Source organism: Patella vulgata, chromosome 1 (assembly GCF_932274485.2).
Source record: "Patella vulgata chromosome 1, xgPatVulg1.2, whole genome shotgun sequence".
NCBI lineage: Eukaryota > Metazoa > Mollusca > Gastropoda > Patellidae > Patella > Patella vulgata.
The window spans coordinates 13,724,032-13,737,584 of NC_065879.2; the positions used below are offsets into that span (position 1 = coordinate 13,724,032).

General features: G+C 34.4%; 2 protein-coding genes across 5 annotated transcripts in view; one reads left to right on the forward strand and one right to left on the reverse strand.

Moving 5' to 3' along the window:
* The window catches only part of LOC126829306 (protein transport protein Sec16A), a 49,743-nt gene extending 48,442 nt beyond the window's left edge, over window positions 1–1,301 (reverse strand). For all 4 annotated transcript variants that reach the window (XM_050559104.2, XM_050559095.2, XM_050559087.2 and 1 more), the window contains exon 1: window positions 1,131–1,301. The gene's annotated coding sequence lies outside the window, so the exon portion shown is untranslated. The remainder of the gene's footprint in view (window positions 1–1,130) is intronic.
* A 206-nt stretch (window positions 1,302–1,507) lies between these two features.
* LOC126829365 (vesicle-trafficking protein SEC22b) lies at window positions 1,508–8,203 on the forward strand. The gene is made up of 5 exons (XM_050559184.2): window positions 1,508–1,709; window positions 2,672–2,787; window positions 3,659–3,819; window positions 4,344–4,490; window positions 5,182–8,203. Exons 1-5 carry the CDS (start codon window positions 1,635–1,637, stop codon window positions 5,334–5,336), a joined length of 654 nt encoding a protein of 217 aa, XP_050415141.1. The 5' UTR covers window positions 1,508–1,634; the 3' UTR covers window positions 5,337–8,203.
* The last annotated feature ends 5,350 nt before the right edge of the window (window positions 8,204–13,553 follow it).

Consider the following 13,553-nt stretch of genomic DNA (forward strand, 5'->3'; position numbering starts at 1 on the left):
AAATTAGAACGCCACCTTCATTTAAGAGTTAAACAATAATCGAAAAAAAGTAGAACTGTACCGTTGCTACGACAATAAACAATCTATGCTACATTTGTCAATTATTCAAACACTCATAATTTTGCACTGAATAAAATAATTTGGCAGAAATTTTCAATACATATTCATGTGAAAAAATTTTGGGTTTCTTGATCAAAGATATTTCTCATAAACAGTGATTGAAAGTTAAGAAAATTCTTAACTGAAGTCTGAAAATGCTTTTCATATGGGGTGGTTTTTATAGTTGTTCGTAAACTGAGAAGTAAAAAAAAAATGGAATGGCCTGAGTTTGACTTTTAGAGCTAATTTTTTAAACCTTGGAAAGTGTGTCAATGTCGTCTGGATGGGAAAATAACTGTTGCCGTTGGTCCATGTTGAATGAAGTGTGGAACATGTTACGATCTAGAATAAACTATTGACAGATAAGATTCTAAACCAGCATACATGTACATGGAAACACCATTTTCCGGGAAACTTTTCCTTCATGAAACGGATATAACCAATTCTATTTATATATCTACGTGTACATGTACATCTAGATGCACATGAGTGATTACCAAATCTCTCCTGCAAACCAATTTTTTTTAACAATATGCATTGTCTCTGAGGTACATGTAAGCCCAGTTGTTCACTGCACATACAAGAAGGCCGACTGACACTGTACAGTACATGTACCATACTGAATGGAGAACTGATACCAAAACTAAAACCTAGCCGACATGCATGTTTATTTCAATCAAAATGAATGACACAAGTAAAATGATGCGACATTATAAATTATTAATCCCATCTTTTCTATATTTATAATTGACAATTGTTAAAGTTGTGATTAATTAATTCTGTCTGAAACAGTTTATTTTTTAAAATGTTGATTCAAACTTTGAATCAAAGAGGTCATAAATCCCCACTAATACTCAAAGAGAGTTGATGGGATTATTCATGGTTGATTGCAGGCATATGGAGGGGTGTATACTGTATGAACAACCTACATACTGCTGCGATTTTGAACATATTGACACTCTATATTCACCACATCCGTCTATTGACAATATTGTAAACAATCCATACAATTACTTGCTTATTTTACTTGCCTGTTATTTTCTTCAAACCGCGTTATATAGCGGAATGTTTTGAATTCTATTGATACATGAAGTATTCCGTGATCACCGGATGTGGTTTTTAGACAAAATAAAGTCCTGTTTGTATTCCCAATTCGGCAAATTTACACGGAAGCCATGCGATTGAAATGATTACGTGTGACATTCGAGTAAATACGAAACGTCGATAAGAGAATTTCGGTATATTTTCCAGAATAATATCTAATTTATTGTTGAATCAATTATAATTTTGAATCTACATTCTGTAATAGAACCATACAATTCATTGTTAATTGCTCAGTCTTGCAAATTCACAAGATAAATTATTTATACGAAACCAAGAAATAAAAATCAATGTAGCTTCCTGTCATGCGCAGATGTTAGCCACGTCATTTTATTAAAGTTTCCAAAATATTAGTAAGAAGTCTGATTTAGATTTACGTGTAATTGACTGATATAAAATTGTCTGTGTGTTATGATTTAGAAGACGGGTCTAAAATGGTTTTGTTGACGATGATTGCCCGTGTTGCCGACGGGCTTGCACTAGCGGCATCTGTACAAGAAGACGAACAAGTTTGTTTTTATTTATAATTTCAATCAATACTTTGAATGCTGGTAACTGTTCATATACTAGGAACACTGAACCCGTGAAGCTTGACTGTAGATGTTTCACATTTCCTGACTATGACATGCCTTCCCTAAGCTGGGATGGCCTAATAGTACCGGTATCTATAATTCGTTTGACTGCGGTATTTCGTCTGTTGATTGTCTGTTTAAATGTCACTAATGTCAGTATGATTTCAATTCAATATGTTGTCGTTGTTATTGGTTCGACTTTCAGAGTGAGACATAAAATCATTAATATTAAAGTTATCAAGGAGTCTCAAAAATCGACAACTGTCAATCATTTATCATACCTTGTTGTGTCTGCAAAACACAGATTATTTTTTATCAACACTGTTTTTCATGTACGCATAGGCCTACCATTTATTCACATGTTTTGGATGGAACGAAAAACTGAGGTCCTGTGTACCCATTCGCCATTGGCATGCACGTAAAAGAACCCTTGACAATTGGAATTTGATATAAAAGTAGGCTGTATAGTGCCTCTGTCCGTACCAAATTTCCCGCAAAGCACACTGTATAGTGTATGCCTGTCTTCATTAGCCCAGTGGTAGCAAAACAGTAGGATGTTAAACCTCATTTCATTTTTGCAAACATCAAGATTTACATGCCGATTTTCATTAAGAAATCGACAGCCCAGACAAAACTTAAAGAGCCATTATACAAGATTTAGAGAAAGCTGGCAATTCTTCCAGTGCATGTAATACACAAGTACATTACTCATTGTGGTTTATGGTCCACATCACTTCCATTGCTGTGATTGTTCATTAGCTGAGCACTTAAATCATACTCAAACTGATTGATTAACAGATATGAGGTACATTGTAGGTTCTTATGGTAAGAACAAATTAAATTGATCATAGTTTTTGTGACATGTATTGTTATTGAAAATGACTTCATGAATATTTCAGGCAGGAAGAAATTTAATGGAATATCAGACTCAAGCTAAACAGTTGTTCCGTAAAATATCACAAGACCCTCAGCCTCCAACTAGATGTAGTTTAGAAAGTGGTCCTTATATATTTCAGTAAGGGAATTCATTTATTATGTCTTGATGGGAATTATTTTGAAAAAATAAAGATATCTGAACTAGTGCATTGTATATCATAAGGAGTCTTTAACATGCAACCATTGGTTCTGTGTATACTATTGGCTGCACGTTAAAGACTCTGTGACAATTGAACACCAAAATAGGAGTGGATCATAGCAATGCTGTCCGAGCAAAATGTTCCTCCTACTAGTTCTTGGGGTTACCACAACTTTTCATCTGACTGAGACAGTTCGGGACAGTTGAAGGAGCTCTTGGTTATGGCAGTTTGAGTCAGACATTGTACATAATGTGTTTAATCACTAGATGCCATTTAAGGATTATAGGCATACTACACTGTAATGTTGATATCACTCACTTATGAACAAATACAAACAGTTGAAACGGATCTGGGTCGTCATTATACATGTATGTACATAATGTTTATTAGTTTAGTTAAAATTGTTAGTAATCAGGTTGTAGTCATTAAGTAGGTGTTATGTCACTAATAAGGTGTTAAAAATCTTACTATTAAATGATATACACTACTACTGGATAGGTTTTGTGTATTCAATAATGATAGGTATTATAATTAGGCATGCTTTTACACCAGTAGTAACATCTTTTACAGCTAGTTACACACCTACATGTACTGTATAATTTCTTACCACTTCCTATACATGTTAAACATTAGTTTAGAGTGATGATCAGTTGTATGATTCATTGACAACAATGTCGATTAGTAAATGGCCTACGATCATAAGTTAGTGGTATCAGCTTAACAGTGCTAATATCCATCATGAACAGTCTGATTTTTATCACTCCCAGGCTTACATGTACTATTTACTCATTGTCTCCCTTTTTTTTCCAGTTATCTTATAGAAAGAGGAGTTTGTTTTCTAGTTTTATGTGATAAGAGTTTCTCCAAACGATTAGCATATACATTTTTGGAAGATATTCAGTTAGAGTTCATGAATCAATATAGTACTAGAGTCGAAACTGTTTCTCGTCCTTATAGTTTTATAGAATTTGGTAAGTACCTAGTAGATATGATTTAACATCAACGAGTAAACAAGACACAGATATACTGGCATTTGTCGGGTTTTAAAAAAATCTGTTCTACTAATGGCAAGGGGAGGGGGGGCAAATGGTTAACATGTGCGCATTGCATCATAAGGTCTGTCATTGGGTCAACTGGCATGGTTTCACTTGCCCGGTTGTACATGACAAGGAGAAGGGTCACCTGTCCATCCTACTGTGTTTACTCTGGGACCTCCGGTTTGTGCCCACTGCTAAAGACCCCCCTACGCGCAAGTGAATAAAAGAAATAGAATTGAACTATATGTTAGTACAAAGTTTTGTCATTAGGGATGGGCAAAATACTGAGGTCCGGTGTGTGTATATCATTGGTGGCACGATGTAGATCTCATCACAGTGGGAAATTGAAACAGCAGGGTTTAGCTGAAATAACAAAATAGTAAAATGTTAAAATCCATTTCAGTTTATAATATATTTACTGCCATTAATATGCAAATATATATATTTGTTTATTTTAGATACGTACATCCAGAAAACTAGAAAATCTTACATGGATTCTAGAGCACGACGTAATTTAACCAATATCAATACAGAATTACATGATGTACAGAGAATAATGGTACAAAATATAGATGATGTTTTACAGAGAGGAGAAACTTTATCAGGTTATTATTATTATATCTTTATTTATTCTGTACAAGTGGAGTTTGTCCCACTGATAGATCTCCTGCGGCGGCCACCTACTCAGTATCTTATAGTTTCTTCTTGTAATTTGATCGCTTGTAACATTAGACCTCTCTCATTGAAATAGTGCATGATTGAGAAGATGGGACGAAATCTGTCCACGCATTCGACACATGGCCTTACAGATCTGTTTGTGTGACGTTCGCATTTCGTGTAATAGGATTAACTAGCATTAGACCTACCTTATGAGAATTGACTGTCAAATGATTTTACCCAGTACTTAAAGATGGCGTTGACTGGTTTATATCATTTGCAGATTCAGGATCATATCTAAATATTAAGGACACTTGCAGATGTAAATAGGGTTAGTGCACGTTATTGGTGACGAAATTGTGGGTTTGGGCTAGGTTTAAGATTTTGGGGGAGAGGTTTAAGTCTCCACATAAGCACTGACCTAGGTTGATGGAAATTTAATTTGTGGCATTTCCTGTATAGTTTTATAAAAATATATCTTGTGACCTTGAAAAAATCTGCAGGTGACCTTAATATTTAGACCTAACCCAGATTCAGCTTTCACAATATTGTAGTTTGCAAGGGATTCAAAATCAAAAATGTCGATCAGTAGCTGTAAATTTAAATAATGTCTTAGTAAAAATGTCTTTTTTTTTTCAGTGTTAGATACCAAAGCTAGTAATTTATCCACATTATCACAGAAATATAAGAAAGATGCCAAGTATTTAAATCTGCGTTCAACATACGCAAAAATAGGCGCCGTTGTTATTGTTGCCGTTGTTTTTCTTCTGTTTATTTATTACTGGGTACTGTGAGAAAACTTTCAGAGAACAAAACAGTTCCATAATTTTAATACTGTGAAGCCTGGTCAGATTCAACATCTAAATATTTATTGTTGGATACTGTGAGAAAACTTTCAGAAAACAAAACGATCAGCATCTTTAATATTTAGTCAATGAGTGAAATTAACAGTTTATAAAATTGATCATTTTTTAAGCAGGAAGTTGTTCCATTCATGATAATCTTGTTGTTGTTCTTCTTAGACCTCTGCTAATTTTGAGTATGAGTGACATTAAACTTGCCATTCCTCTTCCTTGAACAATTGCATGTCGATTAAAGATGCATTATGTAAGAGCTAAATCTGCCTATTGCGGAATTTTTTTATTTTGGCTTTAAATTGTATATGAACTATTATTTAGACATTTATTCACATGAAAAGCCTATAATCAACTCTCTAGAATATGGGTGGCTGAGATTTAGACAGATTGATATATGATCACCATTTAATTTAATGATTTAATTTAAAAATGGAGAACCGAAGCTCAGTCTAGATTAACAAGTAACATTGCTTCGATAATAAACAATCTATGTCAAACTTCAAACAGTGATAACGTCACTCAGAATAAAGTATTTTGAATGAAATTTTCAATATATTGATTTTGAATTATCTATTTTGCAAGAACGGCCAGCTCTTTATATAAATCTTACATAATGCATCTTTAAGGGACTTGAACTTTTGATATATTGTCACAATTCCAAAATGGCTACAAAGATGTAATTACACTGGTTCCTATACTACAGTCATACTTGTTTCATCTACTTTTTAGTCTTTTAAAGGATATGTTTTCTATGAATACAGAAATCCCAGTATTTCGGTTTCTACGTGATTCTCTTGATTCTCCACTCTTGATCCAGAGGTAGGAATTCGAGCCCCGCGACTCTGACTGGCTCTGACTCGAGTCCAACTTAAATTGCATCAATGACCCGACTCGACTTGAAATATTTATAGAGACTCAACTTGGCAGTCATAATGACTCGCGACTTGAAGAAGCTGAGTCACTTGCCGTATTCGCCATGAATTGCCAACTCATTTGATGAACTGGCGACTTGAACAGGTCTCGGGCTTTGTGGAGACTTGGGACTCAACTCAACTCGGTGCTAAAGTCTGTGACATGGAACTCGACTCGTATTGTTCCCACCTCTGCTCAGAACAAATATATGATTTATGTGGCGGAATTCAGATGTATTAAGTTTAGCAATCATCAAAGTATGATTGACTAGAATTGTACTTGGTGTAAAAGAATAGTGTCTTGCTGTACAGGACAGTATTTGTCAATTTTGTCTCTAAATCCGCCATTTTATATTTCATTTCGTTGTCAGTATATGTATATATGACAATCATGTCATATGATTATTATTAAGTGTAATTCCATTTTTTTTTTTTTTTTTTTGAAAAAAATCGCAATAAAGGCAAAATAACTTAACCCTTTCATAACTGGTTACGATGGTCTCCAGTTTATTGAGCCTATATTAAGCCTATAATGGACGCAATCTCTTAGATCCACAGACATTTTGAGTGATGACCAGATGAACATTTAAGTATTGTCGGATGACCCTGTGACAAGCCCCAACATAACCGAAGTTCCCTTTTGAAAATGAAATGGGGTTTAATGTCCTACTGTTTAGCATCTACCAGGCCAAAGAAGACAAACCTACGCCATGCAGTGTGATAGGATAGAAATTTAGCATATCCACCTATTTCAACTCTCAATAAGGAATTTGCTTTTGGTCTTTGCTGTCTCCTATTTACTGTGTTTGTTGATATTCTAGTCCCAGAATGGACTCAATCACACCAACCCATGGAAAATCTGACACATGACCATACCCCATGTTATGAAAGGGTCAAGATATTTGAGTGATTTTAATATTTTGGGAATTGCCCATCTGTGTTTTTTTTTTTTTTTTTGTTGTGTTAAGGTTGTTATTTCAGACTAGTCTATAACATGTGTAAATTTGTAAATAAAATAATTATAAACATGTAAATAGAATTTGATGTTGTGGAGCTTCTCATTTTGTTCATGTTCAGAATTTGTGTGCCATTTCATATCTGTTTCATCTCATTATATTATAAGAATTTAAATAGATGTGTTTTGATTTTTTGATACACGTCTCATTTAGCCACAGTCTGTCGCAAATATGTACCATATGTTAGTCCCAAAATGTCTCTCTTGTATTAAACAAGTTTGACTTTGTCTGGAAAAGCTTAAATCCCCATGATTTCCACCGAGCTTCGGCTTCGTCAAGTTGTGATCACGAATGGTTGATTCTGTGACAAATGAACACTCAACAAGAACAGAAGAGAAAAGAAAACGCTGTTAGACCCAGTGTAGTTCTAGCACCACATGGTAATAAATTGCTGCCATTGTTTTTCAATGACATATGAGCTTTGCATATTATTCATTTACAACATTAGGGTCACACGACAACCAATTAAACTATAAAAGTTGATAACACTGGAAAGATCTATTACTTCTGATGCCTTATTCACGAAATTTTTTACTCAAATATTTTAAGAATACAGGCTTTTCATTGGCTTGGCTAAAATTTGGACCAGACTTTAGCTAATGAATGGTTAGTATCCTTGTAATATTTTAGTTTTGTGAATAAGACACTGGCATTAAACAGCCTAGGATATAATATATCACATGATTGGTTTGGGGTCGTTAATGACACCAATTGACAGTTAAATTGTCCTCAGTTTACATGCAATAGATGAAGGTATTTACAAGAATTTAAAATACAATATATTATGACATTATCATCTTATTATTCTATAATTTTTAAATGTACTCTGTATGTATTTCTGTATATAGGCTACTGTTAATAAATCACATGAAAATAACAGAGTTGTTCCCCTTATTGCTCTTCACTCTAAAATATTTCTTTAACTGGCATGTGTTTACCACAAGTTTAGCTCTAAATCTATTTGTTAAAGCCAGCTCAATTTTGTTCATGGTCGCTAAAATGTAAATAAGGTATGTGATTGTCCGTTAGGGTTAGGATAAGCATTAGGGCTAGGTCCAGGTTTGGGATTAGCGTTAGCCCTGTTTACATCTCGTGAGGTTTAACCAAACTTAATGTTGGCCTTATCAAATAGACATAACCATGAGCTCAGGTAATAAAGGTAATAATGGCAATCCTTTCTACCAGTTCCATTCTTTCCATATTTAACGTGCACCATACGGTTAAGGAAAATTTTACCCAGATAGCAGAGTTTCCAATTGATGTAGTGGTGGCAGATGGCCGAATGATTAGCACGTGCGTGCGTGCTGTATCATAAGGCCTGTCATTGAGTCAACTGGTGTGGTTTCGAATCCCCGGTTGTACATGACAAGGAGTAGGGTCGCCTGTCCTCCCACTGCTAAAGACCCCTACGCGCAAGCGAATTATTGAAATAAAATTAAACCATGTGTTAGTCCCGAAATGACCTAGATTGTGTCAAGTTGATCTTAAATCCCATTTCTCTGTCTCTCTCTCCAATTGATGGTACTCTTCATTGAATTCTATGTCAAGGGTTCTTTTACGTGTACATGGCAGTTGGAATTCGATATAAGATAAGGCCATAGTGCCACTGCCCATACAAAAGTTCCCTCATAGCACACTGTATGGCATATGTCTGTCTTCATTTGCCCAGTTGGAGCAGAACAGTAGGATGTTAAACCCCATATCATTTCAGCTTGCATATCACGCCCCATCCCACCACCAAGAATGAAATCAAATGTAGTTGAGTATGCTATGAGGGGATTTTTGCTCAGACAACGCTGTTTCCACATACTCATCACATCCCAATGACTAGACATTGATCCTAGCCCGAGATCTCCTGGTTAGTGAGAAATATAGGGAATCACTGAGCCACCATGGTATCTCTGATTACTCCACAAGACCAGTGATGGGATTTTGCCCTTGTATTCCGGACATGTCCGACGCTATTTTCCAAAAGTCCTAAATTGTCCGACCAGGAATATGCCCAATCGGACATCAAGACATGGTGAATAATATTGAAAATTCTAAAATTAATATAGTGTACTGAGTGTATATCTACCACTCAACCCGATTATCGCTGATTGATTGGATTGACTGAGTAATTAAGAGACCAACTTATTTACCGTGTGATACCGTCCCACCACTGCACAAAACCCTATACAAACAACACAAATGTCATTAATATACATTGTTTTTACATTTTATTTCAATCAGTGGAGAGCAAACTATGTACATTATGATAATACAAGCCACAAATCAGCTTTATTTAATAATAGGCTATAAGGCACACACTTAAGTTTATAAGTGTACATCACCATCCATATTTTTCTGTAGATATATCATATATCTGTCTAGCAGAATTTCATCTTAAACTGGCTTTAGCAACTGGAAAACCCCAAACCGATCGAAACTACTGCTCCCTCTAGCGCCAAACCAACCAGTCATGTTAATAATTTGTGAAGTGAACTAGTGCTGGGAGTTTGAGGCAGTGTAGGGAGCGGTGCTTTCGGGCGGTTTTGAACATGAACTATAAAACTCATGATCACCTTTCTCCATTTCGAGGGGTAGTCAATATTTACATGTACCTGGTGCTAAAGAGTTATAACATTTAAATGAATAAAAAGGCTTGATGTAATATGATGGTTACTTATGAAAAAGGAAGTGTGTATTTTCCCTGTATTGAAAAAATGTCCTGTATAAAGCTTTATAAATTGATGCTATTAATTCTAACACAATTTTGACATCCTTAGGCCTCCATTTAAAAAGAAGAGACAGGCATACACCTATGACTAAAGACAGACAAATATTTAACATATAATATAGGACATGTCTAATTTATCATATAATATAGGGCAAATTTAAAACAATTTGCTACTAAAAATCTCATTTGAAATCTTTAGATGGCCTCATTTTAAGGTTAGGAGATTATCTACTATTGTTATTTTGATTTTGTTTTCTTTATTAAATGTTAAATATTTAATTGGAGTACATTTTAGCAAAGATGTTGTCCTATATATGTAAATGACAATAAATGCCGACTTTAAAGAATTAGTGAACATCATTATTTGTATCTGGAACTAGTGCCAGTATTTTTTGTTTAATACTTGCAATGTCTATATAGTTTGTCTTGTGGGTTTTCTTTTGCATGTAGTGCGGTTCCGCTGCACCTACTATTTAAATAGATATGGCTACTATTTTTGGAGGGTGTACATTGGATGCATGTTGGCATGCCTGGTCCTTAAATTAGTCACAGAGTAACTCTGACTTTAAAAACTTTATGTTGTCATATATGGATAATTTCAGAAAAGCTGTGCAACAATTTATTTGTTTTATGGTTCCAATAACCGTACATTAATAACTCTCATTATTTGACAAGGGTTTAAACTATTTAGTAAACTATGTAATCCAGTAAAATTCAACTGAAGTAGCCTAGTTCTGTTTAGTGTCTAAAAACCTACTTTTATTGACAAGGGTTAAACTATTTAGTAAACTATGTAATCCAGAAAAATTTAACTGAAGTAGGCTAGTTCTGTTTAGTGTCTAAATAACCTACTTTTATTGGGTGTCTAATTGTTAATAACTACTGTTTTTATATATTATATCACATAAAATAACCGGGTATTAATTAATACTTTATGTTAATTGACTATTTCAAGACAAGAATTATAAAGAGGGTGCTTTTGTTGTTGCCTCATAATTCGAAAAGTTTCCATAACTATTTACGAAGACTCCCTCTTCACCAACATCTCTAAAAGGGACCGGATTCCTCAGATAATATAAGGATCAAATTATTAATGTTAATTTCTGTTACAAGTTCAAATCCCCTAATAACAAAAATATTATTGCTTTTCAAACACTATATTGAGGGCCGTTAAATACATAGGCTACATAAAAGTAGATAAAATTTTAAGATTTATTTCATAAAATCATTGATCATTTAAAATCGCCACCCCTTTATGGAGGGCTAAATGGTTCATTATTCTACAATAAGAAAAGAAAATAAAGAACTGATTAGTCTTTCATTTTCTTTTGCAATTACTGTATAAAGTGCTATTTGAATTATTGATTAAAATGATTATTTTGGTCAAATTCTTAGAGTGATTTCAGGCCATCTAAACACATTATGACAGCTATATACAGTTATAGCTTATCTCAGCTCTATCCCTGCTAATACAGGCAATATGAGTCGTGGCCATCTATCTCACCTTACTATTAAATAATATTCACATACAGGTATCATATTGATGATAATAAACAGAACAATAATAACACTGTAAGTATTGACATCAATTGTTATAAAATACAGCTGAAGTTGCTCTTTAAGTCGTTTTTTTTTAACAGTAAAGATCTGAGCCAAGCTGTTAAGAAAGTAAAGACAATCCTTCAAAATAAAATGATATTATCTCCCAAATAAGGAAAAACAATAAGAAGAAGAAATATGTTGACTATAATAATATATTACAATGTACAATATACACTCATATCATATACACATTATACATACAGATATACTATTTATAGACTATTATACAAGATTTAGCACAAGGTAAACTTTAAAATATTCTTTTAATGTATTATACAAGACTTAGCAAAAGGTAAATTCTTTATTTTAATCATCAGTAAAAAAGCTAACTTCAACCCAGCTAGATTTAGCACAGAGTAAATGTTTAAATATCCTTAAAAAGTATTATTTAGCTTATAACTATCATTTTAATTAATTTTAATTATTAAAGCCCAATTTCAACCCAGGACATTTTTGAAACGTGCTTAACATGTATTATTTAGCTTATAACTATCATTTTAATTCATTTGATTAATTTTAATTATTAAGAAAAAAGTCCAGCTAGAACAAAACAATATTTATTTGTTCTTCCAAAAATTATCTCTAGCCACCTTTAATAAATACAGTACATGCGCTTTCAAATCCTCTTGTCTACAGAATAAATCACCTCTTAGGGAAAAGATCCACAATAATATTGGGAGAAAAATAAATCCTAAATCACCAGAAATGACCTTCTCTACAGATACAGACTTTTAAAGAGCCTGATTCTGTTTATTCACCAACGTTGGGTCCAGCGGTTGAGTCTCTCTCCCCACCTCCTTCCTCCTGGGGGGTTGGATGGCTGAATGGTTAGCGTGCGCACGCTGTATCATAAAGTCTGTCATTGAGTCGACTGGCGTGGTTTCAAAGCCCCGGTTGTACGTGGCAAGGAGTAGGGTCGCCTGTCCAACCTTGTGGGTTTTCTCCGGGTCCTCCGGTTTCCTCCCACTGCTAAAGACCCCTACGCGCAAGCGAGTTATTGAAATAAAATTAAACCATATGTTAGTCCCGAAATGACCTAGTTTGTGTCGAGTGGACGTTAAACCCCATTTCTCTCTCTCTCTCTCCTTCCTCCTAAATTTCATGTTGGATCATAAGTTCTGTCATTGAGTCAAGTGGCGTGGTTTTGATTCCCTGTTTGTCCAACCTCATGAGTTTTCTCCAGGTCATCCAGTTTCCTCCCACTGCTAAAGACCCCTACGTGCAAGTGAATTATTGAAATACAATACAACCATATGTTAGTCCCGAAATGACCTACTTTGTGTCAAGTGGACATTCAACCCTACATATTTCTATCTCTTTTCAGGGAACAGAGTGCCAAGGAATTAAAAACTATTTTTAATAAATTTTATAATCTGGCTAATACCTTTATAATATATATATATAACAAGTAGAGAGGGGTTTTACATAAGCACCCAGCACAGACTCCCCCCCCCCCCCTGCCCATCTGGATTTCTGACTGAAAAAGTCCCATTATAATTTATTATTTTAGATCGGATTCTTGCTTCAGATCACTGGAAATGGCATTTCTGGGCTTCTGGTTTAAGAAATTTTCTGGGTGAGGCGGTGCCCGTCCCCCTATCCATGGTTTCTGGATTCACCCTTGAATGTTATATTTATATATAAAAAGTAGCCTAGGTAACAACACTATGAACAGTTTCTGGTCAGAAGCAAACAAAGACAGTTATAATTAAAGTAGAAAGCCCACGGCTGATACATATAATTCACTGACTAGATTATTTCAAACATACGCTCACATATATAACATGAATATATACACTATATACAACATTAAACTACATGTACACATTATCATAAAAAAAACACACAAATATTTATCAACAATATTTAGTTATTCCTTAAAAAAAGAGCCTCAAAGAAGCAAAAA

Coding starts and splice junctions, on each gene's coding strand:
- LOC126829365 (XM_050559184.2), top strand. CDS start 1,635: ATGGTTTTGTTGACGATGATTGCCCGTGTTGCCGACGGGCTTGCACTA. Junction 3,820..4,343: donor TTATAGTTTTATAGAATTTG/GTAAGTACCTAG, acceptor TGTTTATTTTAG/ATACGTACATCCAGAAAACT. Junction 4,491..5,181: donor GAGAGGAGAAACTTTATCAG/GTTATTATTATT, acceptor TTTTTTTTTCAG/TGTTAGATACCAAAGCTAGT.